At 41.9% G+C, this 25,333-nt stretch overlaps 2 protein-coding genes across 2 annotated transcripts in view; both read right to left on the bottom strand.

The window, feature by feature from the left end:
* LOC130115553 (stromal interaction molecule 1-like) overlaps nucleotides 1–12,774 on the bottom strand; it is a 60,754-nt gene extending 47,980 nt beyond the window's left edge. The window contains exons 1-2 of the mRNA XM_056283254.1: nucleotides 12,668–12,774; nucleotides 11,644–11,782 (exon numbers count right to left, since the gene is read on the bottom strand). Coding sequence (XP_056139229.1) covers nucleotides 11,644–11,770 — 127 coding nt within the window. The 5' untranslated portion in view covers nucleotides 11,771–11,782; nucleotides 12,668–12,774. The remainder of the gene's footprint in view (nucleotides 1–11,643; nucleotides 11,783–12,667) is intronic.
* Nucleotides 12,775–17,007: 4,233 nt separating this feature from the next.
* Nucleotides 17,008–23,642, bottom strand: LOC130116091 (post-GPI attachment to proteins factor 2-like). Its single transcript, XM_056284030.1, has 5 exons — nucleotides 23,472–23,642; nucleotides 23,131–23,380; nucleotides 20,667–20,773; nucleotides 19,889–19,997; nucleotides 17,008–17,138 (listed from the first exon to the last, which is right to left on the bottom strand). Exons 1-5 carry the CDS (start codon nucleotides 23,637–23,639, stop codon nucleotides 17,008–17,010), a joined length of 765 nt encoding a protein of 254 aa, XP_056140005.1. The 5' UTR covers nucleotides 23,640–23,642.
* Between the last annotated feature and the right edge of the window lie 1,691 nt (nucleotides 23,643–25,333).

Raw genomic sequence — 25,333 nt, 5'->3', positions numbered from 1 at the left:
GGTTTACAGCTCCTGGTTACAAAGGGATCAGAACCACAAAAGGGGAAGGTAAAAAGTGCAAGGGCAGGGGAATGTAAGCCTTATACTTTAAGGATGGAAGTGTGCCTGCGATCATTATCACAGTGTGCTTGCCATCATCTCCCAGAGACAGAGTAGGATGTAAATCAGCTACCGTTAGCAAAAAAATATTACATAATAACAAAAGCACAGACAACCACGAAGTAGCTAAGTAAGGCCCAGGCAGTAGCCGTTTAATAGCTTGCAGACAATCTGAATCTCAAATCATTACCCTCTTCAACACAAAGAATTTGCCTACACTCAATTTACCCAATGCACTGCAGCAAAAGATGGCTGGAGCCCCTCTTATAACTATACAACAGCCATGCTGAATGGCCTCTTGAGTTAAACTTGACTCTGATCGGCTGGGAAATGGGAGGGTTTCTGGATGGATCGAAGACCTTTCATTACATAAACCTTATTTTTTTGCACTGATCAAGTTCTACAAAAATATTAGTTTTAATTCAAACTAATTCAATCTCTTTACCCTCCCTTCCATTATTTCCAAGTGCATGGTCTGGTAAAGAGTCAAATGAAATGCACAACCTTGAATTTAAAACCAAACTCAGTCTAAATAAGTGCATACAACCGACTGATACTGCTTTGTTAATTATTTCCACCCACTCTATGGGTGGAAATTTGGGTGATTACTATGTAATCAGCTGCTATCGTTGAGCATTGGGCCTGCAATTACAACACAACGATTCCTCCCACTGATCAATTCTCACAACTCCCACCCACTTTTCCTTTTTAATTACAACATGTCATTGGGCTATACGTTTGAACTTTCCGGTTAAAGTCTGCCTCCATAACCAGAAAGGCACAGAGTACAGCCTCAAAGCAGCCCATATACAATGCATCCGGAAAGTATTCACACCCCTTCACTTTCCCCACATTTTGTTATGTTACAGCCTTATTCCAAAATGGATTAAATCCCTTTTTTTTCCTCATTAATCTACACACAATACCCCATAATGACAAAGCGAAAAAGGTTTGGTAGAAATTTTTGCAAATTTATTAAAAATAAAAAACTGAAAAATGCATGTACATAAGTATTCACACCCTTTACTCAGTACTTGGTTGAGGCACCCTTGGCAGCGATTACAGCCTCAAGTCTTCTTGGGTATGAAGCTATAAGCTTGGCACACCTATATTTGGGATATTTGTCCCATTCTTCTCTGCAGATCCTCTCGAGCTCTGTAAGGTTAGATTGGGAGCGTCGCTGCACAGCTATTTTCAGGTCTTTCCAGAGATGCTCAATGGGGTTCAAGTCTGGGCTCTGGCTGGGCCACTCAAGGACATTCACAGACTTGTCCCGAAGCGACTCCTTCATTGTCTTGGCTGTGTGCTTAGCATCGTTGTCGTGTTCAAAGGTAAACCTTCGCCCCAGTCTGAGGTCCTGAGCGCTCTGGAGCAGGTTTTCATCAAGGATCTCTCTGTACTTTGCTCCATTCATCTTTCCCTCGATCCTGACTAGTCTCCCAGTTCCTGCCGCTGAAGAAAATCCCCACAGCATGATGCTGCCACCACCATGCTTCACTGTAGGGATGGTATTAGCAAGGTGATGAGAGGTGCCTGGTTTCCTCCAGACGTGACGTTAGGCATTCAGGCCAAAGAGTTCAATCTTCGTTTCATCAGACCAGAGAATTTTGTTTCTCATGGTCTGAGAGTACTTTAGGTACTTTCTGGCAAACTCCAAGCGGGCTGTCATGTGCCTTTTACTGAGCAGAGGCTTCCGTCTGGCCACTCTACCATCAAGGCCTGATTGGTGGAGTGCTGCAGAGATGGTTGTCCTTCTGGAAGGTTCTCCCATCTCCACAGAGGAACACTGGAGCTCTGTCAGAGTGACCATCGGGTTCTTGGTCACCTCCCTGACCAAGGCCCTTCTCCCCCGATTGCGCAGTTTGGCTGGGCGGCCAGCTCTAGGAATAGTCCTGGTGGATCCAAACTTCTTCCATTTACGAATGATGGAGACCACTGTGCTCTTCGGGACCTTCAAAGCTGTAGAAATGTTTTTGTACCCTTTCCCAGATCTGTGCCTCGATACAATCTTGTCTCGGAGGTCCACAGACAATTCCTTTGACTCCATGGCTTGGTTTCTGCTCTGACATGCATTGTCAACAGTGGGACCTTATATAGACAGGTGTGTGCCTTTCCAAATCATGTCCAATCGATTGAATTTACTAGAGGTGGACTCCAATCAAGATGTAGCAACATCTCAAGGATGATCAGTGGAAACAGGATGAACCTGAGCTAAATTTTGAGTGTCATAGCAAAGGGTGTGAATACTTATGTATATGCAATATTTCAGTTTTTTATTTTTAATAAATTTGCAAAAACTTCTACAAAACCTTTTTCACTTTGTCATTATGGGGTATTGTGTGTAGATTGATGAGAACAAAAAGGAATTTAATCCATTTTGTAATAAGGCTGTAACATAACAAAATGTGGGGTAAGTGAAGGGGTGTGAATACTTTCCGGATGCACTGTATTTATGTCCATTAACAGCCACATGCCATTAATGCTAGAGTCAGAGAAATACACTAGTAGACTACTTTAATCAAGCTCACCAAGATGCTTAAAGAGCTTAAGCTAGGTTCAGAAAAGTTAATGTGAATGGACTAAGCTCTGACTTGCTGATATACAATACTGCTCAATATCAGCTAACATCTGTAAAAACATCAAAAACAGGAAGCCTAAGACATGCTTATGGTTGGACACGTTAACTTGAGCCATTATGTGCTAGCAACAAAAGACCTGTGCGCACATGTGCACACACACACACCTAAGAATTGCACTTGTATGAGGCCTATCACCTGCAGCCCTTTCAAATTCTTGGCCTATCCTGCCTTCACATTTTGTCTGAAAACCTCTCCAGGAACAAGATATTTACAAGCCAGCCTTGTCTTTTTTAAGAGCTTAAGTTACACCAGTCATTCTGTGTGCTTGTATATATATATATATTCAGGGAACATGCAGTAAACCATTCTAATTAATGGCTGGAGCTAGCACCAATTTTTGGTCATCATAGAATAAAAATAAAAAGCCAAGCTAAGGAGACCACTGTCAGGAATCAATTCTTTTGTGGACTGCAGCCTCTAAAGACATAAAACATGCCACCCAGTTGTACTTGAAGTGCACAATGGGCACAAATTGCATAGAATTCGTCTCTCTAATCCTCCATGTGTTAAAACAGTCTTCAGTGGGATCTCACAAGGCACTGAAGGAGTACTGATTTGAGAATGTTTTATTCTCAGGTTTTACTGGAACAAGTGCTCAATCTTCCAATATCTTTTTTTTTGCTTTTTAATTCACAGTTGAATGTAAATCACTGTGAAAAGCAGTTAAAAGCAGCTTAAGCCTCCAGGACAGAGATGAAAAAGCTATTTGTGAGAAGTTATTTTAGACAAACCCTACTCTGTTCTGAAAGACTGAGGCATTTGCTGCAAGCACTCAAACCTTTGTAGAATTTGTGCAACCTCAAAATGTGCCTTCCAGCACAACTTGTTATAATTTCTGATCCCTAGTTCAAATTTGCTGTCAGTTGCTAAGTGAAAGAAAAAAAAAATCTTTAGCTAGCTCAATATGTGTAATTATACACTACTGGTGCATGGCCCACCCTCTAACTGTTGAATACCCACCCACCAATTAGTAAAATGTGAAAATTAATGTTTTAATTTTCAGTAAAAAGGAAAACACATGTGCAACAAAATTTCATCTGAGAAACACAGACAATTTAAAAGTCAATTATAACCCCAAATTAGCCATGCCGACTGATTTTTAAGACTAGGGAAAGTCTGTATTTGTGTACGCAAAATAGGACAGGTCAATAAGGACAGTTGCCACATTATCTTGGAGCGTGCGGTCATTAGCCGGGAACACACTAGAAGACTTTCAAAGTCCTAACAAACAGCGAAAAGACTTGGCATCACACATTTAACAGCTGACTTTCATGGATCACAACCATGAATAAGCAGACTGGTTTATGACTGCAGTGGTTAACCAGCTCAAACTATAGGATCAGGTTCATGTTTTTCCAGATTCTGATTATAAAAATTAAACGTGTTTGATATAATGGTAGCTCCAAACTGGCAGAAGGCTTGATCAGGAGGTTAGCAATTTGAATCTTAAAACCCTGCATATTATAAAATAATGTATGCCAACTGTCCTTGATGCTCTATTTTGCACAGACCAGGCCATGACAACTGATTTTCAAGATTGTGGAGACACTATCTTGAAAATCAGTTGTCATGGCCAAATCGGGTTTATAATTGGTTCTCAAATCATCTAGTGTCTTCCTATCACATACCCTGGGCACACACTGGAGAACTTTTCAAATCCTAACAGATACTGAAAGCATGGGAGATCACATATGAGGGACAAATTTAACAGATTTTTTTTTTTGTGTTTAAGCCATTGAAAACACACAATGATTAGGGCAAGATGAAACATCACACACTTAACGATTATACTAACCATCAGAGTCCCGACTCTCAGAAAATGTTTATTCTAAATCAGCAGTCAGTGGTAATGCAACACTTTGGATACCAATCACCATTAAGAAAAAAAAAATCAATGAAAGTCCTGAGTAGTGGCTTTTTTTGCCCAACTCTTTCTTTGTCTGTTTTGTTAGGCTGTAATTATGTACAACAGTCCTTGGAATGTGCCTGCATCTTTTTTTTTCAGTCGTTTCCAATGACCTGCTCACAGCAGATGCGAGTCTCCTCCAAGTGAACCACCTTGCATTTATGGGGCAACACATTTCAGGGGCACTCCAAGTTGAACAGGTCTCAATTACAATACCTCATGTAAATGTCCAATGAGTAATGTGACCCTTACTTTGACCAGCTAACTTCTAGTGAATGCTAGCAAACAAAGCTCAGTTAACTGGTCATCTACTTTAACAAACGGAAGCGGTGTCGATATTGTCACAATGTTGTGATCTAGGATTTCCCTTGTAATTAGTGGGCTTCTAACACCATCACACTTCTTCGTCAAACTTTGCGTTGCCTTGCAACAAGGGTGACGTTATGCAACTTGTGCTCTTGCCCTCTGTGTACAAGCAACGCTCTCAGACACGCCTAGCGTTTTATTATGGAAAAAAATAGTGTCATATGCGACCAATGCCTTTTATAGTGCCTCTTGCTGGAAACATTAAAAAGACATTCGGGGGTGTCCGGGTAGCGTATCGATCTACTCCGTTGCCTACCAACACAGAGATCGCTGGTTCAAATCCCCGTGTTACCTCTCAGCTTAAGTCTGGCGTCCCTACAGACACAACTGGCCGTGTCTGCGGGTGGGAAGCTGGATGTGGGTAGGTGTCCTGGTCGCTGCACTAGCAACTCCTTTAGTCGGTTAAAACATTTTTTAAATCATAATAAATCCATGCAGCACTGTTAACTGCACTTAAGTGATGGTATGGTATTTTGGTCTTCACCGGACGACGGTGGATAGCTTATAAACACAGCGACTACTAGATATGATACACCAAATTCAGTATTTATTTTCCCTAAAGATTACTTAACATTCCACACAGTTAAAAGTTCCAGTCAATTGAAACGTGACTCATCAAGGGACGAAACTACTCCTTCTTTCATATCACGCTCTTTTAAAAAACACAAATCACCCCAGTGAAACACAGACTACTTATGAGCATTGCGTAATGCAAGGCTGTGTAAAGTTTAACAGTAGCCTTGACATGAAGACAAAACGGAGTAAAGGAAGTAAGCCAGGTAAAAATTTCAACAATACCCCTGGTCATAGCACACCTACATCTCACCACCTTCACCGACTGATGGAACATTTTTAGGGGAAACGCTCAAGCATATAATAAGCACTATTTTATACATCACATTAAGCAGTTTCTCCAGAATTTGAATAAATTGAAAAACCCACGCCTAACGAAGCTAAGGATATTAACATGTCCCGAATTCATCTGAAAAGATCGTATTTTTACAATAAAGTTAACTTTATTGTAAAAATACCTTACACTTGCACACCCCTCACCCTCTCTCTGGCCACAAAACACAACCAACTGCACCCCCTGGCAGCTCCTCTCCCTCCCCACTGAGCCTCCCACCTGCACACAGGATCTGTGGAGGATGTGCGCCAGCTCTTCCAGAGACAGAAGACCAGGAAGGCACCAGGACAGGATGGCATGTCACCTTCCTGTCTCAAAGTCTGTGCTGACCAACTGGTCCTCATTTTCACACTGATCTTCAACAGATCACGGGAACTGTGTGAAGTCCACTCCTGCTTCAAGAGTGCCACTATCATTCTGGTCCCCAAGAAATCCCGTAAAACAGGATTAAATGACTAAAGGCCTGTTGCCCTAACGTCTGTGGTCATGAAATCCTTTGAGAGACTGGTGTTGGCCCAACTTAAGGAAATCACAGGCCCCCTGCTCGACCCCCTGCAGTTTGCCTACCGAGCAAACAGGTCAGTGGAGGATGCAGTCAACATAGGATTGCGCCACATCTTCCAACACCTGAACTCCCCGGGGCACATGCAAGGGTCCCGTTTATGGACTTCAGCTCAGTGTTCAAAACAATTGTACCAGAAATCCTCTACTCCAAACTCACCCAGCTCACTGTACCAGCTCCCATCTGCCAGTGGATTAAAAACTTCCTGACAGACAGAGGGCAGCAGACGAGTCTGGGGGGGGGGGGTAAGGCCCATCTAGCACCCGGACAATCAGCACTGGCGCCCCCCCAAGGATGTGTGCTCTCCCCTCTAACTCTTCTCCCTCTACAATAATGACTGCACCTCAGGAGACCTGTCAATTAAACTCCTGATGTTTGCCGATGACACAACCATCATCGGCCTCATCTGGGATGGGCACGAGTCTGCATATAGATGAGAGGTTGAATACCTGGCCCTCTGGAGCTGAACATGCTCAAAACTGAGGCAATGACAGTGGACGTCAGGAGGAGCCCCGCCAACACTGTTCCCTCTCACCACACTCAACAGCATGGTGTCTGTGATGAAAACCTACAGATTTCTGAGTTCCACAATGTCCCAGGAACTAAGATGGGCATCCAATATAGCCGCAATCATAAAAAAGACCCAGCAGAGAATGTACTTTCTCTGCCGGCTCAGGAAGTTCAACGTGCTTCAAGAAGTGCTGATTAATTTCCACACTGCAATAATCCAGTCTGTCTTCTGCACATCCATCACGGTCTGGTTTGGATTGGCCACCAACCAGGATAGGGAGAGACTACAATGGACAGTTAAGTCTACAGAGAAAATCATTGGTGCCAACTTGTCCTCCACATTCAGGACTTATACACCTCCAGAGTCAGGAAACGGGCAGGTAACATCACTGCAGACCAATCACACCATGGTCAGAACCTGTTCCAACTCTTCCCCTCTGGTAGGCGCTACACAGCAAGTCAAGTCAATTTTATTTTTATAGCCAAATATCACAAATTTTCCTCAAGGGGCTTGACAGCACACCAAAACAATCAGAATCCAGTGAGTCAAGTAAATTCTTTATGAGGCAGTAAAAACCTGTTTCATGCCATAAGCAATAATCAGCTGTATATCTCCGCTCCTCATCTGTTTAGCACTTTTATCAACACCATTGACGGTTTCCAAAAAAACCAAAAAAACCCCCAAAAAAACCAAAACGCTTTATATGTATGTATATATATGTATGTATGAATAAATAAAGCGTTTTGTGAATACATATATACACATATACATATATCTATTTATTTATTTCGCCCCCCCCCCACCTTTTCTACTTCCCAGTTGTATCCGGCCATTTATCCCACTCTTCTGAGCCGTCCCGGTTTCTGCTCCACCCCCTCTGCTGATCCAGGGAGGGCTGCAGACTACCACATGCCTCCTCCGATACATGTGGAGTCACCAGCCACTTCTTTTCACCTGACAGTGAGGAGTTTCACCAGGGGGACGTAGCGCATGGGAGGATCACGCTATTCTCCCTTCCCCCCCGAACAGGTGCCCCGACTGACTAGAGGAGGCACTACTGCAGTGACTAGGACACATACCCACATCTGGCTTCCCACCCGCAGACATGGCCAATTGTGTCTGTAGGGATGCCCGACCAAGCCAGAGGTAACAAGGGGATTCGAACCAGTGATCCCCGTGTTGGTAGAGGACGGAATAGACCACTATGCTACCCGGACACCCAAAACAACCAGATACAAAAACAGTTTCTTTCCACAGGCTGTCATTCAAATGAACGCCTAACATTGTCAAATAAATAATAGTAATAATAATTACATTTATACAGCATTTTTCTAGACACCCAAAGCACTTCACATTGTAGGGGGCAACTCACGTCCAACCACCACCAATGCATAGCACCCACCTGAAATCCAAAATCCAACAATTTTGTATATACATTGTACACATACTGGTACACTCCATCATGTACATCTACCTCATGCCTAACATTTATTTCAGCATCTCTACTATATTCTCTGCACCACTGTACCTTATTGCCTCTTATTTCACCTGTATATCGTCAATCCTTGTGTATATATCTTAAGATTGTTGTTTTGTTATTCTATGTTAAATACAAAGAGCCATGAAACCGGAGTCAAATTCCATGTATGTGGCCAAGAAACTTGATTCTGATTAACGTTACTTGGAAACAAACAATTGGCAAATCTACATCGACTCACCCTCAAAATATTTGATCAAAAAAAATGTCCTTGTGCAAGTTCCATGTTGGTAGAGGTTTCTCCATTGTGGTTTTAATGCCAGGTTTTGATAGCCAAACAGAAAAGAACGGGTCAAACTTGCAGTGACATCAAATGACAGATTGTGATTGATTGCTGCATCAAGCTGAAACAATTTCAACTTGATGCAACTAAGTTTCTTGCAACTTTTCAGTTAATTGCAAGGGATGATACACAATGCAACTCTGAGGAAGCTCAGTTGTGTGAAAAAGTTTAACATATAATGTCAGCATAAAGAAATGAAAACAAGATAAATCAAACCAGAACTTTATCCACCTTTAGTGTTAAATTTCAAACAATGAAAATCAAGTGAAAAACAAACCTTTTAGGGGAAAAAAAAAAACCAAATAATCTGGTTGCATAATGTGTACACCCCTAAACTAATACTTTGTTGAAGCACCTTTTGATTTTATTACAGCACTTGGTCTTTTTGGATAAGAGTCAGCTTGGCACATCGTGACTTGGCAATATTTTCCCACTCTTCCTTACAAAAATGTTCTAGATGTGTCAAATTACAAGGGCATCTCCTGCGCACATCCCTCTTCAGGTCATCACAGATTTTCAGTTGGATTCTGGTCTGGGCTCTGGTTGGGCCATTCCAAAACACTGACCTTTTTTGGTGAAGCCATTTCTTTGTTGATTTGGATGCATGCTTTTGGTCGTTATCAAGCTGGAAGGTGAAATTCCTCTTCATTTTCAGCATTCAGATGTCTGAATGTTTTGCAGCAAAATTGACTGGCATTTTGAGCTATAAATGATTCCCTCCATCTTGAAAAAAAAAGGAAAAAAAAGCCCCAGTTCTGGCTGAAGAAAAAAAGCTCCAGTTCCAGCTGAAGCCCCAGTTCCAGCTGAAGAAAAGCAGCCCCAAAGCACGATGCTACCGCCACCATGCTTTACCGTGGGTATGATGTTCTTCTGGTGACATAATGTGTTGTTTTTGCGTGAAATATACATTTTGGAATTATGGCCAAAAAGTTCTGGTCTCACCAGACCATAACACATTTTTCCATATGGTTTTGGGAGCCTGGATGTATCTTTTTGTCAGGCTTGGGTTTTTGTTTTTTTTGTTTTTGTTTTATATGAAAAGACTTCTGTCTTCCACCCTACCCCATAGCTCAGACATATGAAGAATACAGGAGATTGTTGTCACTTGTAGGGAGCAACCGGTACTTGCCATAAATTCCTACAGCTCCATTAATGTTGCCGTAGGCCTCTTGGCAACCTCTCTGACCAGTTTTCTCCTTGTCTTCTTGTGAATTTTGGAGGGGCATCCAGTTCTTGCTAATGTCACTGTTGTGCCATATTTATTTCCACTTGTTGACTGTCTGTGTTCAATGATATATCTAATGCCTTGGAAATTATTATCTACCCCTCTCACAATCAATGCCTTTCAACAAAGAGATCCCATTACATGCTTTGTAAGCTCTTTGTGGACCATGGGTTTTGCAGTTGGATGCAACCAAAAAGATGTCAGGAAAACCCTACAGGAACAGCTGTACTTTATTTGGGGTTAATCAGTCACGTGATGGCAGGTGTATACTAACTACTATTTAACATCAGTTTGAATGTGATTGGTTAATTCTGAACACAGCCACATCCCTAAACATGAAAGGGTGTGTACACTTGTGCAACCAGGTTATTGAAAGTTTTGTAATTTTCTTTTTCCCCTAAAAGGTTTTGTTTTTCACTTGGATTTTATGGGTTGCAATTTCACATTATGGGTGGAAAAGTTCCGACATGATTTAATTTATCTTGGTTTCATTTTTTTTACATCACAAAAATCTAATTTTAACAGGGGTGTGTACTTTTTATATCCCCTGTAGCTCAATCTGGGTTTTAGCTTTTTATGTTGTATTGTCCATTCACAAAGGCCATTTACAAGCTTGTTCTGCCATATATACTTGCTGACCAAAACAACTTTGCTTTTTCCTCGGCATTTGGTAGCTATGCTTAGGATGTAAACTGCTGGTCCTTACCAAGAGTGTCAATTAAAATGAGCAACAACCAAATGGTCAAGATTTGGATGCTCTTGTATTAGCTATTCTCTTAAATATGACTGATAGATGTTGAACTGATAGTTCCATTGAAAGTATCTATTAAATAATTAAAATGTAACATTTCAAATTGATGTAGATCAGCAACCGTAGTAGCTTTGAATATATTATCATGCAGCAGGGCACTTAGTGTACCAAGTATTTTCCAGTCAACTCCTAATTTGTGTTTGCATACAGTCGACTGTATAGCACGGGTCTAACATGCATCTTTATTCTTCCTCTGTTATAGGCTATTGTTATCTATGTATGATGCACGCTTGTCTTCTTTTCTTTTAAACCAAGCGACTGTCCGGTTGAATTATTGCCTTCAGCACTTTACCTTCATCTCAGCATATATGTCAATAAGGCTCCAATTATAAATATACGTTAAGATATTTTGTATGATTGTGTACACGATATAGGTTTAGTCGAGAAACAACTGTTAGAGACAAAATACAATCAAATTGTGGAAAATATGAGTTGCAACGCATTGTTCAAAAATGCATTATTGTTTTATAATTGAAATGGTGCCCCATGAATCAAATTCCAGCAATCACTTATGTTCCTCTCCATTCCCTCCCCTAACTGCTGAGATGAATTAGCTTCTCCCTCTCGTTTGACTTGGTGCCATGATCCACGTTAGAGGACAAGGCTTAATGGAGAATGCCTGCCCGACTATTCTCAGCGTGGCCACATTTAGAGTCTGCACAATTTCACAGATATGGCACGTAATGTTGGCAGTTCCAGTCTACAGCGCGTGTGGGTGTTAGCTCGACAGCGGGTTACAAATAAACGTCGAAAAGGTAAAAAGTTAAATGCAACTCGGTGAGTCATTCATTACTCACCTGGCACCCCGCTGTCAATATGATGATGATGATGATCTGACGTGGCAGGGCTCGCTTTTTCTGTCAAACTCTCCCCGAGGAGACACAAGCATACAATCCATAGGGTCAGGTATTTGCTCAACTCCATCACTGACGTTTACTGGAAAAGAGGCGGTAGATTTGTCATTTCTAAAATGGCCAACTTGGTTCCCCCCAAGCGTCGACAGAAAAGTAACGCCGGTTATCCACACCGGCATTAAAAATGTTTTAAATCAAGATTTGTGCCACCCTCCTATCTTTAATGTGCATTAGTATTAGTGGGAGAAGAACACAGAGAAACAGCGCGAATCTGGGTTGCTGCAGACCAAGGAGTAGCGTTACATAAAACAATCTTGCAGCAGACACGCTACCTACCATTCATGAAGTGCGAGCCGTTCTTCCTGACTGACTGAGTCAACGTCACGGTTCAGTAACGCTCGTGTTAGCTCGCAGCTCACCTCACTGGCATTCGCTGAAATTACAAAAGCTAAAACCGACCTTTTTTTTCTGGCAACCAGACGCCTTATTGTAGCTGACATACTTTCAGCGTGTTTGCGGCTATGATAATGTTTCCGTGTTCCCTCGAGAAAAAATGCCATAACGAAATGCGGACAGCTGTCCGCTCCAACAACACAACCACTACCGTCAACGTATGCGGCTGGCAGACCCGACAGTAAGCTAGCTGGAGGGTCGGCGTCGTAAGGCGGCCAACTCTTAACGGAAGAACCGCCGAAGACAATATTTTGACACGAAACTGCGCAGACCTGCGCACGTCGCGAAGCCACCGCGACAAAACCATACGGTGGTTCTGTCTTGTTTAGACCCGGTGTTGGTTCTGCCTTGCCACTGCATTGTTATAAGCGCAGCCTAACGTCAGCGCTAGCTAACCTGACTCAGACGTGGGATGTTGGGGGAATACATTTTGTGACTGGGAGCGCCTGCCGCACGTAGAGACACAAGTCTTATAAAATGTTATGACTTCGTTTAAGCAATAAAATCACGTTACCTGTCATTTACCCGAGCCGAGAAATTGGTCGTTTCAGCTCCTTAACATTGCAGCAAAAGGTCTGATCCCCTGGCGTGAAACCCGCAGCGGACTCCACCTCCCCTTAGTCGTCTCGGTCTTTCTTCTCCGTTGACCGACGGAGCAGGAAAAAAGGCTGGGAGAATGCAGTTAGGCGGAGTTTGTCTTCTTCTACGGTACGCAGCGTGTGGCTGTTTGTTCTTCAGAGGGGTGCTGCCCCTTTAGGTACGGATACCGAATTCGCTTAAAAAAAAGCTGAAGCGCGCCATCTGGAGGATACAGCGAGTAACGTTAAATCGTGCGCGCCAACGTTTGAATGTGGGGAAGTTCCCTTGCACACTTTAAATCAACAATCAATCTAGTTAAACTTGAAGACATTTAACCCCATAGTCTTCTATTAAAGTCACCCCTGTCTTGTTCCCCTGTAACAAATTCTGAAAATGTCAGATAGGTGGGTATGTGGAGAGTATCAGAATCAATACTGATAAGTCCAAGTTGGCCTGTGTCATACTGCAGCAGAGTACACTTGAATTAGAGTTCACCAAGGCACAAAAATTAAAATTCATTCAATGTGCTTGGTGTGACCAAAACATGGACAGCTAATCTCTATTGAGCAAGTTCAAGTTTTTGCTAAATTCATAAAATTTTCCATTGCAACTCTAACATGCTAACAACTGACAAGCGAAAAACAGCTTTTAATGGATAATGTTGAAAATAAACATAATAAAGCCCTGAAATTGCCTTTTTAACCTAAATTTAAACTTCAAACGATAAAATTATTTTCATTGGGTATTACATAACTACTACTACTACTTTCGGCTGCTCACAGCAGATCACCCGTTTCCATCTCTTCCTGTCCTCTGCAACCTCCTCTGTCACACCAGCCACCTGCTTGTCCTCTCTAACCACCACATCTGTAAACCTCCTCTTTGGCCTTCCTCTTTTTCCTCTTCCCTGGCAGCTCCATATTTAGCATCCTTCTCCCAATATACCCAGCATCGCTCCTCCAAACATGTCCAAGCCATCTCAATCTTGCCTCTCTTGCTTTATCTCCAAACCATCCAACCTGAGCTGCCTCTCTAATAGACTCATTCCTAATCCTGTCTTCTTCGTCACTCCCAATGAAAATATTAGCATCTTCAACTCTGTCACCTCCAACAGCTGCCTGAAGTCTTGGCTCCTTTCATTGCAGTAACTGACCTCTCACTACCAGAGCTAGGCGACTAAAGAGGTTTACACCCTGGTTTAATGATGAGACATGTGCTCTTAAGCGGGCCTGCAGGAGACTGGAACGTAAATGGTGAAAATCAAAATCGGAAGTTTTTTTACCTATCGTGGCACGAGTGTTTATTGAAATACAAACGTGCTTTATCTGCTGCAAAAGCAGCATATCTCTCTCACTTAATCAATATTAATAAACATAACCCCAGATTTCTCTTTGACACTGTATCTAAATTTACTAAAAAGCAGCCATCTAAAAAGCAGCTGCTCACCATTCACGCCCATGAGTTTCTAGATTCGGCTTAAGTCCTACTTATCTGGAAGAACCCATTGTGTCTGCTATAGTAATATTACATCAAAATTATCTGATGTTAAATATGGTGTACCTCAGGGTTCAGGTCTTGGCCCTCTATCTTTCTCTTTATATTTCACCTCTTGGCCAAATTATATGCAGTTATGGAATAAATTCCCATTGCTATGCTGATGATACTCAGCTGTATGTGCCTATAAGGGCTGATGATCATACTCAAATGACTAATTTAGAGGCCTGTTTGGCTGCTGTCAAAAATTGGATGTCACTAAACATTCTGCTTTTAAATTAAGATAAAACCGAGATGCTGGTCATTGGCCTTGCTAGACACAGACACGAATTTGACCAAGTAACGATAACAATCGACAACTGTGTTACATTTGATCCCAGCCTTTCCTTTGATAAGCACATTAAAGAAATCACCAAGACTGCCTTTTTTCACTGAAGTAACATCGCTAAAATTCGGTCTTTTCTGTCCATGGCTGATGCAGAGACCCAAACACATGCATTTGTTTCATCCAGACTTGATTACTGTAATGTTGTTTTCAGGTCTGCCACATTCTAGTACTAAAAGTATTCAGATGTTTCAGAATGCTGCTGCTAGAATCCTAACTAAATCTAGGAAATTTGACCGTATTACACAAATTCTTGCCTCCCTTCATTGGCTTTCTATCCATGTTAGATCAGAATTCAAGGTGTTTCTGCTGACTTATAAAATCCTAAATGGGCTTGCCCCATCTTACCTGTCTGATCTCCATAAACCGTACATTCCATCTCAAGCTTTTTGCTCTCAAAATACTGGGCTCCTGTGTACCCAAAGATAAAAAGAATTGAGCTGGTGCCACGGCCTTTTCCTACCGGGCCCCGTTCTTGTGGAATAACCTGCCTGCTGCCATCAGACAATCACAGTCTGTTGAGTCCTTTAAATCCAAACGTAAAACTTGTCTTTTTGCCTTAGCCTACAATTAGGTGCCTTTAAGTTAGTGCTTCACAACCTGTACTGCATGGCAGGTCGGTTTCTGTCTCAATAAATTTACCAAGCACTGTTCTGCTGATGAGATTATAGCATATAGATGATGACTAATTGATGACTTAATTGATTATGACTGACTATTGCAAACTATTCTCTTCTCTCACATGTATTTTCTCTCTCTCTCTGAATGATGTCTTCTCCTTTCTCTTTTTCTGTATGTGAATGGTGTCATGTGAGTCTCCCTTGTGTGCACAAACAGTCAGTCCTCCTCCCAGGTCTCTGTGGTGATGGTGGTGGCCACCTGGATGCTGCTTGGCATTCCCCTTATCACATTTTCTTTTTACATATTTTATAAAGCCATATAATTTTGTTATCCTGTTTCAATGTTATATCTTTCCCTCACTAAGATGTGTGACTAATTTTGTCTGTTTGTTTGTTTTTTGTTTATATGGTGATACTGGTTGTGTGGCTTGGGTCCTGGGCTGTCCTGGTGGCGCCTGGACAATGCTTAGCATCCTGCGCATCATATTCTTTATAAATTTTAAAATTTCTTTATAATTCTGTTATTCTCTTCCAATGTTGTATTCTGCAAATTGTGTAAACACAACATCCATTGCACATTGTCCATCTTGGGAGAGAGATCCCTCCTCTGTTGCTCTCCCTGGGGTTTCTTCCTGTTAAATGTTTTTTTTTAGGGAGTTGTTCCTTATCCAATGCGAGGGTCTAAGGACAGGATGTTGTGTTGTTGTAAAGCCCCTTGAGGCAAATTTGGAATTTGTGAAATCGGGCTATACAAATAAAATTGACTTGACTTGACCATATCAGTGCTAATTTCTATAAGCTTATTGTGCATGCTAGGCAGATTGTTTCAGTTTGCCAGCCAAATGAATGTCTAAAAATAGTAATAACTATTTAATCACATTTAAGTTTGATGGATTGAATTGAATAGGTTACTGTTAACTGCAATATACATTTTTGATTACCCTGGCTTCAATGGCACTGATCTTTTCCACAGCATTCCCTGATTTATTTCAGAGTAAGACACAAACATAGCAAAAGAAATTCAGTTTTACTTTGGTACGCACTTATGATAAGTTTACACCAGATGGCAAAAAAGTTCAAATTCCATACCGAACTGACAAAGGTGGGTAAAAGTGTTCATGAATGAGAGTATGTGTTTTACAATGCAATTAAAGTGATTTAATGACATGCTGGCTAAATTGGCATAAGTAAATGATTTTGTTTGGTACTGTCTCTGGTACTAATCTTGAAAAGTTGCTGATTATGGCTCTGAAGACTTGATGTCATATGAAACCAGCTTTTCCTGAAAAAGCCTTCTTTCTATCGACCTTCATCTGAATAAGGATCAAGGCCACTGTCACCAGCAACGGGCAGTACGGTGGCGCAGTGGTTAGTGCCGTTGCCTCAGCAAGAAGGTCCTGGGTTTGAACCCTGGGGTTGTCAAACCTTGGGGGTCATCCTAGGTCGTCTTCTGTGTGGAGTTCGCATGTTCTCCCCATGTCCGCGGTGGGTTTTCTCCAGGTGCTCCGGTTTCTCCCACCATCAAAAAGACATGCATGTTAGGGTTAATACTCCTGTCTGTGCCCCTGAACGAGGCAATAGAAAGAAAAACTGGAGTTGGTCCCCGGGTGCTGCACGGCGGCTGCCCACTGCTCCTAGCTACACAGCTAGGATGGGTTAGATGCAGGGCATAATTTCCCCACGGGGATCAATAAAGTATCTCAAAATAACAAATACAAATTTTTAAAAAGTGAATTCTGTGGCTGGACAAATGGGAAAGACTTCTTGAGTTTCTTGTCAGTAGTCTTTATCCTCAGACAGTGAGATGACCATGACCTCACAGCTCTTAAAGTCCCATAATGCCGTGAGGTGGAAGGCCATGTTGGAGAGAACCACCAAGTACTCAAACAGGGCAAAAAATGTATAACCTTTGGAGAAAAGGAGAAAAAAAGATGAATATGTTACCTTAGCATAGGTTTAATATATTTAAATCCCCATTAGGGCCAGCACACTTTGAAAAACCTCACTTGGATTCAAATGTAGGCATTCTACCTCTTCCCAAAGTACATACACAAAGAAAAGCAATCCCTACTCTCAACATTTCATGATTCCTGCTCATAACATGGTTTTATTTAGCATGATGGGGACTTAATTTTGAAATGCAACCAGCTTCTACTCTACCAGTGTTTCCCATGTATTTTTGCTCATACAAGGCGCCTGACTGGGTGGAATACTGACATAAAAACACAAAGAGGCATTATTCTTGAAGTAAGAAGTAAGACTAAAGGCATCTAAGGATATCTAGAAAATAGTATGTCAGAATCGTTATCTATGTATGTAAAATATCATGTGTCTAATCATAACTTTAATCATAATCATAACTAAAGGTTGTGTCAAGCATAACATAATCTGGCCTCACACGCTGCTACTTTAATTATTTTCTTATTAGTGATATTTATTATTATTATTTATTGTATAATGTATTGCTATTATTAATACTATTTTATGACTTCTGCACTTTTACAATACTGTTATTTTTAGTACTTGTATGCTTCTTTTAATTTTCTTGGTCTATTCTTTTATTCTTCTTTTAATTCTTTCTGCTGCTGTAGCACCTAAATTTCCCTGTCTGGGCATTAATAAAGTTAATCTAATCTAATCTAATCTAATCTAATATAATCTAAACTAATCTAATCTTAATTAGAAGCGTGTACTCAGTAGAGTGAAGATTAGTGCCAGGCATATCTCCCCTTCTCCAGTGCTCGGACTTGGCGACAAACCACCCATTTTTTTGCAAAGCATCTGTCTGCAGACCACAAGACAGGGGTGGAACGTCCTTGCCCTAACCTTAGTCGTTTAAAGTTAGTCCATTATGACACAGGGAGCCAGGGTAATTGAATCAGTGGGGGGGGGGGGCGAAATGCTCAGTGGACTTTGAACGTGTAATAATCTGTACAGCAGAATTTTGGATAGGTTGAAGTCGGTGAATAATAACCCCTTTCCACTGCATGGTACAGGCTCAACTTGACTCTTTTCTATCTGACTCTACTCGCTTTACCTTTTGGGATTTTGTTTTCCACTGCAGATAGTATCCCCTCATCATGGCGAAGCTCCGCTGGTCATTTGTGGGCATGTTGACTAGTTTGTTTTTTTTAAAGATTTTATTTATATTTAAATAAATATAAATAAATATACATATATTTATTTATATTTATATTTTATTTATCTTATCTTATTTTATTTATTCATTTATTTATAGTGGTAAGAAATGGAAACGGATGATCCGCTGTGGCAACCCCTAACAGGAGCAGCCAAAAGTAGTAATAGTAGTACTAATTTATTTACTTATAGTAGTATTTTCTTGTCACCTTTTAGTATCTGCTCAGCTCACTTGGAACCCTGATGGAGGTGGTACCAAAAAAGGACCTGGTACCAGGTACTATGCCTAACTTTTGCCCAATGGAAAACCAAAAAAAGGGAGTAGAGTTGAGTTGAGTCGAGCCGGTACCATGCAGTGGAAAAGGGGTATTTAAGTTTGTTGGGGATGCCTGCCAGGATCTCATTGCAGTAGTCAATGAATGTGTGATGTGACCAAAGCGTTGTCTTAAGACTTCTATGCTCTGGTTACATCACAGAATACCAAGACCAGTCGGACATCTTTTATTTTTTTTTACTTTCGGGGGTCTTTAACCCATAGATGTTTGCAGACTCACTAAGATGGTCTAGGGTTTAGTTACTCTTTAACAACAGGATAATTTACGAATATTGCTAGCGATCCACAGTATTTGGTGAACATTTTGCAGTGGATGTCCCTGTCTATAGACATGATGCTTGGATTGAGTGATGCTTGGATGCTCACATTACCAACATACAGCTGTTCTAATATTTTTCATCTTCCCCACATTAGGTGAATGATTGCTTTTCTCATTGGTACAGAACATAACCCAATCTTTCCAATAAAATATAATAATAAGAATCAAGGCAGTACAGCTATCAGACAGAACCACCAGGTGATCCATTCATTATCCGAACCGCTTATCCTGCTCTCAGGGTCGCGGGGATGCTGGAGCCTATCCCAGCAGTCATTGGGAGGCAGGCGGGGAGACACCCTGAACAGGCCGCCAGGCCATCACAGGTCCGACACACACACACACACACACACACACACACACACACACACACACACACACACACACACACACACACACACACCTAGGGACAATTTAGTGCAGCCGATTCACCTGACCTACATGTCTTTGGACTGTGGGAGGAAACCAGAGCCCCCAGAGGAAACCCACACAGACAAGGGGAGAACATGCAAACTCCACACAGAAGATGATTCGGGACGACCCCCAAGGTTGGACTACCCCGGGGCTCAAACCCAGGACCTTCTTGCTGTGAGGCGACCGCGCTAACCATTACGCCACCATGCCGCCACATCTACAAGACCCGTCTTCCATTTATTTTCAATGAAGCTGCTTCAGACTATACTTTGGAATAAATATATAACGTCAAAAGAATGACTCATTAGTTTTTAGTGTGACAAGAGGTGTGTTTATACTCACAAATATTTCCTTTGCTCTAACAATTTATTCAAATATGTGAAGTGAGTGGTTGTCTCCTCTAAGTGCAATCAAAACAGGATGTTCATTCAAAGCACATTTTATAAAATACTTACTCCCTGATTCACAGTACATGTTGTGTTTCCAATAAAAGTACGCAGCAAAAGCGCAGAAGCAAATGTTGAGGGTTAACAAACGTACTTTCCGGTGGTAAGATTTAGCTTCCTAAGAGGGAAAGGGAAACCTATGATGAATTAATATAATCATGTAGAGGCAAAAATAACGTTAACTTCTAAAATACACCTAATGAAATATGTCATAAATTAAGCACAACATTTATGATAAGATAAACATCTCTCTCTTTTTTTTGTGGATTTTCTCCCCTATTGTACCCGGCCCATTACACCATGCTTCCGAGCCGTCCCGGTCACTGCTCCACCCCCTCTGCCCATCCAGGGAGGGCTGCAGACTACCATGCCTCCTCTGATATACTATGTGGCGTCACCAGCTGCTTCTTTTCACCTGACAGTGAGGAGTTTTGCCAGGGGGACGTAGCACGTGGAAGGCTCACGCTATTCCCCCCAGTTCCCCCTCCCCCATGAACAGGTGCCCCGACCGACCAGAGGAGGTGCTAGTGCAGCGACCAGGACACAAACCCACATCCGGCTTCCCTCCCGCAGACACGGCCAATTGTGTCTGTAGGGACAGACGCCCGACCAAGCCGAAGATAACACAGGGATTCGAACCAGCAATCCCCATCTTGGTAGGTAATGAATAGACCACTACACTACCCGGACGCCTGCTCCACGCCTTTTATACCATATAAAAAGTCCTGTATCTGTAAATAAAACAATGGTACATAGAGATGTGACGTGTGAAAGTGTGTTTTTTTACCTCAGGATTGAGTGAGTACTTTCTGATGATCCTCCACAGCCAGCAGGTTATCGACATGTAGATAACAGAACTGACAATGAACAGGACAAAGCCTTCCTTATGTACAACTGAGCGGGAAAAGAAAGAAAAGAGAGCGAGGGAGAGAGAAATTTTGTGATTGGCAGAAGTGTCTGTAAAAATGAATATATATTACTGAGATATACTGACGCAGGGTTACAGCATGCTTTAGATTGCAATCTAATGTTCGTTAGGTTGGAAAGTAGACTCAAGATATGTACAACTACTTGTTGTTGTGGAAAAAACACTGACAAAAAGGAGCTACGTCTCAAGATGACTGTTCAGTATGAGAAGCATTCGACTTGATAACAACAGTGTATGATCCTACACAGTCTTGGCTTTATTGATTTTGTTTCATCCTTTGAACGAGATCAGGCAGGAGTCTCTGTGGACTATGATGTTTGCGGATGATTGTGATCTGTAGCGAGAGTAGGGTGCAGGTTGAGGAGAGAAGAGGAATGAAAGTCAGTAGGAACAAGACGGAAGGACAGTGGAATGGTGAGGATGCAAGGAGTAGAAGTGACGAAGGCGTATGAGTTTAAATACTTGGGGTCAACTGTCCAAAGTAACGGGGAGTGCAGAACAGAGGTGAAGAAGAGAGTGCAGGCAGCGTGGAGTGGGTGGGGAAGAGTGTCAGTAGTGATTTGTGACAGAAGGGTACCAGCGAGAGTTAAAGGGAAGGTTTACAAGATGGTCGTGAGACCAGCTATGTTATATGGTTTGGAGATGATGGCACTGATGAAAAGACAGGAGGTGGAGCTGGAGGTGGCAGAGTTGAAGATACTAAGATTTTCATGGGAGTGAAAAAGAAGGACAGGATTAAGAACGATTTTATTAGAGGGACTGCTCAGGTTGGACGGTTTGGAGACAAAGCAAGAGAGGCAAGATTGAGATGGCTTGGACATGTGTGGAGGAGAGATGCTGGGTATATTGGGAGAAGGATGCTGAATATGGAGTTGCCAGGGAAGAGGAAAAAAGGAAGGCCAAAGAGGAGGTTTATGGATGTGGTGAGGGAGGACATGCAGGTGGCTGGTGTGACAGAGGAAGATGCAGAGGACAGGAAGAGATGGAAACGAATGATCTGGTGTGGCGACCCCTAACGGGAGCAGTCGAAAGTAGTAGTAGCAGTAGTACTTTCATCCTTTTATCTACACCTTTCACAATGATTCATTTTCGAGGACTACGCTTTTTGATTTTTTTATTCTTTGCCTTGATAAACTAAACTCACCCTGTAAAATTCATGATCATCTTGGCAACTTGGCATTCACCAACTCCCAGAAATTTAGGAACTGATTTTGATTCTGGGCATAATTATCAGATCGTGTCAAAGGATGTTTAATCTTCTTTACTAACTAATCTTCTAACGTTATTCAGGAATATAGTTGTGTCAAAACAACCCTCTTGCCTGTACTCAAGAATAACTTTTTCCCAGGACAGACATGAACACAGAACAAGACAAGTTAGCAGGGGTCATGTTACAATTCCTCAACCCAGAACAAATGCAATGAAAAGAACTGCTATGTATAGGGCCATTTCACAGTGGGATACGTTGCCATATGTTATTACTCAAGCAGCAAGTAAAGAAAGTTTTAAAAAGCAACTTAAGAGGTTATTTTTGGGTACAGTCATACACAATGTCTAACACATAACTTTTTATATTTTTATTCTGAAATATGTAGCTCAAAACAGTTGGTAGGAGTACTCTGTGATAGATGCTACTGTAAGTGTGTGTGTGTGTGTGTGTGTGTGGGGGGTATGTGTTTGGCTTCTCTAATAATGCCGGTTTAATTGAGGTGGGTGGGACGGGGTGGGGGATGAATTGAATTTACTGATGCAATTGTGTTTTATTTATGTATGCATAGATGTGAAAGCATGTGTATACTTGGATGTTTTTAATGTGGACCCCAGGAAGAGTAGCTGTTGCCTTGGGTAACAGCTAATGGGGATCTAAATAAACAATAAACAATACTACAAATTGAATAATATCTTCAGAATCATGTAAACTAATTCTAAATGTTGAATAAACTCTGAAACAACCTGCCCGGGAATTAATAATTTGCCAATTGGATATAGTCCTTCAAAAATCAATTAAAACCTTTGATACTACTTAAAATATAAACTTTTAAATTAACACACAATTAATACAACCACAAGGCATCTTCACTTCAATAGTAGCCAACCATAACACATTTTGAAGCTTACACTTTATACCCCATGTCCTATAGAAAATTCCAGTAAATCAACTTAAGTAAGAAAGAAAGTACCCTCCATTCAATGAATCAAATCTCTGAAGAAAGCGGTGGGGCAACATGGGTTCAAGTGAGGAAATCATACAGTTATTGTGAATTTGACTATGGAATGAAATTATATTTGAATTATCAAACGATTCCAATCATGAATTACTCACAGTAGGTCTCACTGGATGACACGTAAGTAAGGAGAAAGAGGCCAAGGTTTTCAAAAAAGGAAAAAGCAAGATTCAAGCAGCAGACACAACTCTCCGGGAACCTTGAAGCAAAGCGCCCATGGTAAAATTTGAAGTAGGTGAATGCCACTAAGAGCCTTGGTGCCGAGTGCAGCCCAATGCAGAACCGCCAGATGTAGCACTCAGGGCTCAGGCTAATTGAGGCACTGATGGATGGCAGATAATTAGGAACCTATGAACAGATAATATATCATTATATAGATTATTAGAGTGAGGCAAGCAGCACATTAGTTTGAACACATTTTAAAAGAAGGATTTGTTACCTGACAATGTGTACCAGTAGAGTCCTCAAAATGGAAAACATAAGATATGAGGACACAGGTTGCTAGGCCAAACAATGGCAGGCAGACAGCTCCCAGAACACATGCGGTGAATGGTAACCTGATGATCAGAGGCCTCTGATGCCCCAGGATATCTGAACCTTGTAGCATCCTGGACTGGATTTGGAACAATGAAGTCAAGTCAAGTCAAGTTGCATTTCATATAGCACTTTTTTACCTGCAACAGCCACTCAAAGCGCTTTACAAAAGCTAGAATATTGCATATAGATAAACCTACAATAACACAAACACAACACACGAGTTGCCTTCTGATCTCCTCTGCACATCTGCTGCTAAACATGCACGATAACAGAATTTACACTAAGAAATGGGTGCTAAAGGAGAAAGTAAAGTTTTTAATCAAAAGTTTTGAATTAAAAATATTTTTTTCCGCTCGCGCCTGATGAGTCTTCGAAAACTGGAGACACGAGCTATTATAGCTTAACGAGCTTTACTAAAGGGAATAATAACTATCCATTCCATTATCCAATCCTGCTCTCAGGGTCACGGGGACGCTGGAGCCTATCCCAGCAGTCACTGGGTGGCAGGCGGGGAGACACCCTGGAAAGGCCGCCAGGCTATCACACAGGGCCCCCCCACACACACACACACACACACACACACACACACACACACACACACGCACGCACACACACACACACACACACACACACACACACACACACACACACACACACACACACACACACACACACACACACACACACCCAGACATTGACACCTAGGGACAATTTAGTACGGCCGATTCACCTGACCTGCACATCTTTGGACTGTGGGAGGAAACCAGAGCACCCGGAGGAAACCCACGCAGACACAGGGAGAACATGCAAACTCCACACAGAGGACGACCCAGGACAACCCCCAAGGTTGGACTACCCCGGGGCTCGAACCCAACTACATAACACACAGTAGTGGATCTAGAGATTTTTTCCTGGGGTGGCAAAGGGGTGGCAAGACTATGTCCCAGCGGTGGCAGCTGCCACCCCTTGCCACCCTGTAGATCAGCGCCTGTTAGGGGGAGGGGGATTCTAAATCGGCGACTTCTGTTTGAGATGAGTTTGGTGCGGGTCTCATTGACCTTCACCATGCATGTACATAAAATATACTTTAAAAACATATTATCTGATTTATAAATGGGGTGGCAACAGGGGTGGCAAGACTGTGTCCCAGAGGTGGCAGCTGCCACCCCTTGCCACCCTGTAGATCCGCCCCTGATAACACATGAAAGATAATAACTAAATAATTTCAAATGTAAATAAAAAGATCACCCAAAACATGCCTCGGGTGTGCACATTCGGATCAGTATTTAATCTGGGCTAAGATATATTTATTACTGTCCTTGAGAAAACTTCTTGCCACAATCGGTGCATTAAGATACAAGTTTACATCCAGATACATCTGCACGTTAACACGTGTACTCAGTCACACAGGAGTACACAGGTACGGGCACAAATACTATGAAACCATGCATATGGACGACGATTATGTAAAACATTTCTTAAAACAACTACTACTTCCGGATGCTACCGTTAGGGGGCGCCAAAGCGGATCACCAGTTTCCATCTCTTCCTATCCTCTGCATCCTCCTCTGTCACACCAGCCACCTGCATAAAAAAATGATAAGAACTACCCCGGCATGACACCCCCCCCCACGTTGTTATTTGTCTTTTTGTGGTTATATTTCCTGAACAGAACTACCCTTCCTTGTGTCGTTATTAGCGGGACGCAAAAAAAGCGGTCGTCGAGTCAGCAAGGGCTGCTCAGCGCAGGAGGGAAAGGGAAGG

The sequence above is a fragment of the Lampris incognitus genome, chromosome 7 (assembly GCF_029633865.1).
Source record: "Lampris incognitus isolate fLamInc1 chromosome 7, fLamInc1.hap2, whole genome shotgun sequence".
Classification (NCBI taxonomy): Eukaryota; Metazoa; Chordata; class Actinopteri; order Lampriformes; family Lampridae; genus Lampris; species Lampris incognitus.
The sequence above is the reverse complement of the archived record's forward strand: the minus strand, read 5'-3'. Positions and strand labels throughout refer to the sequence as shown.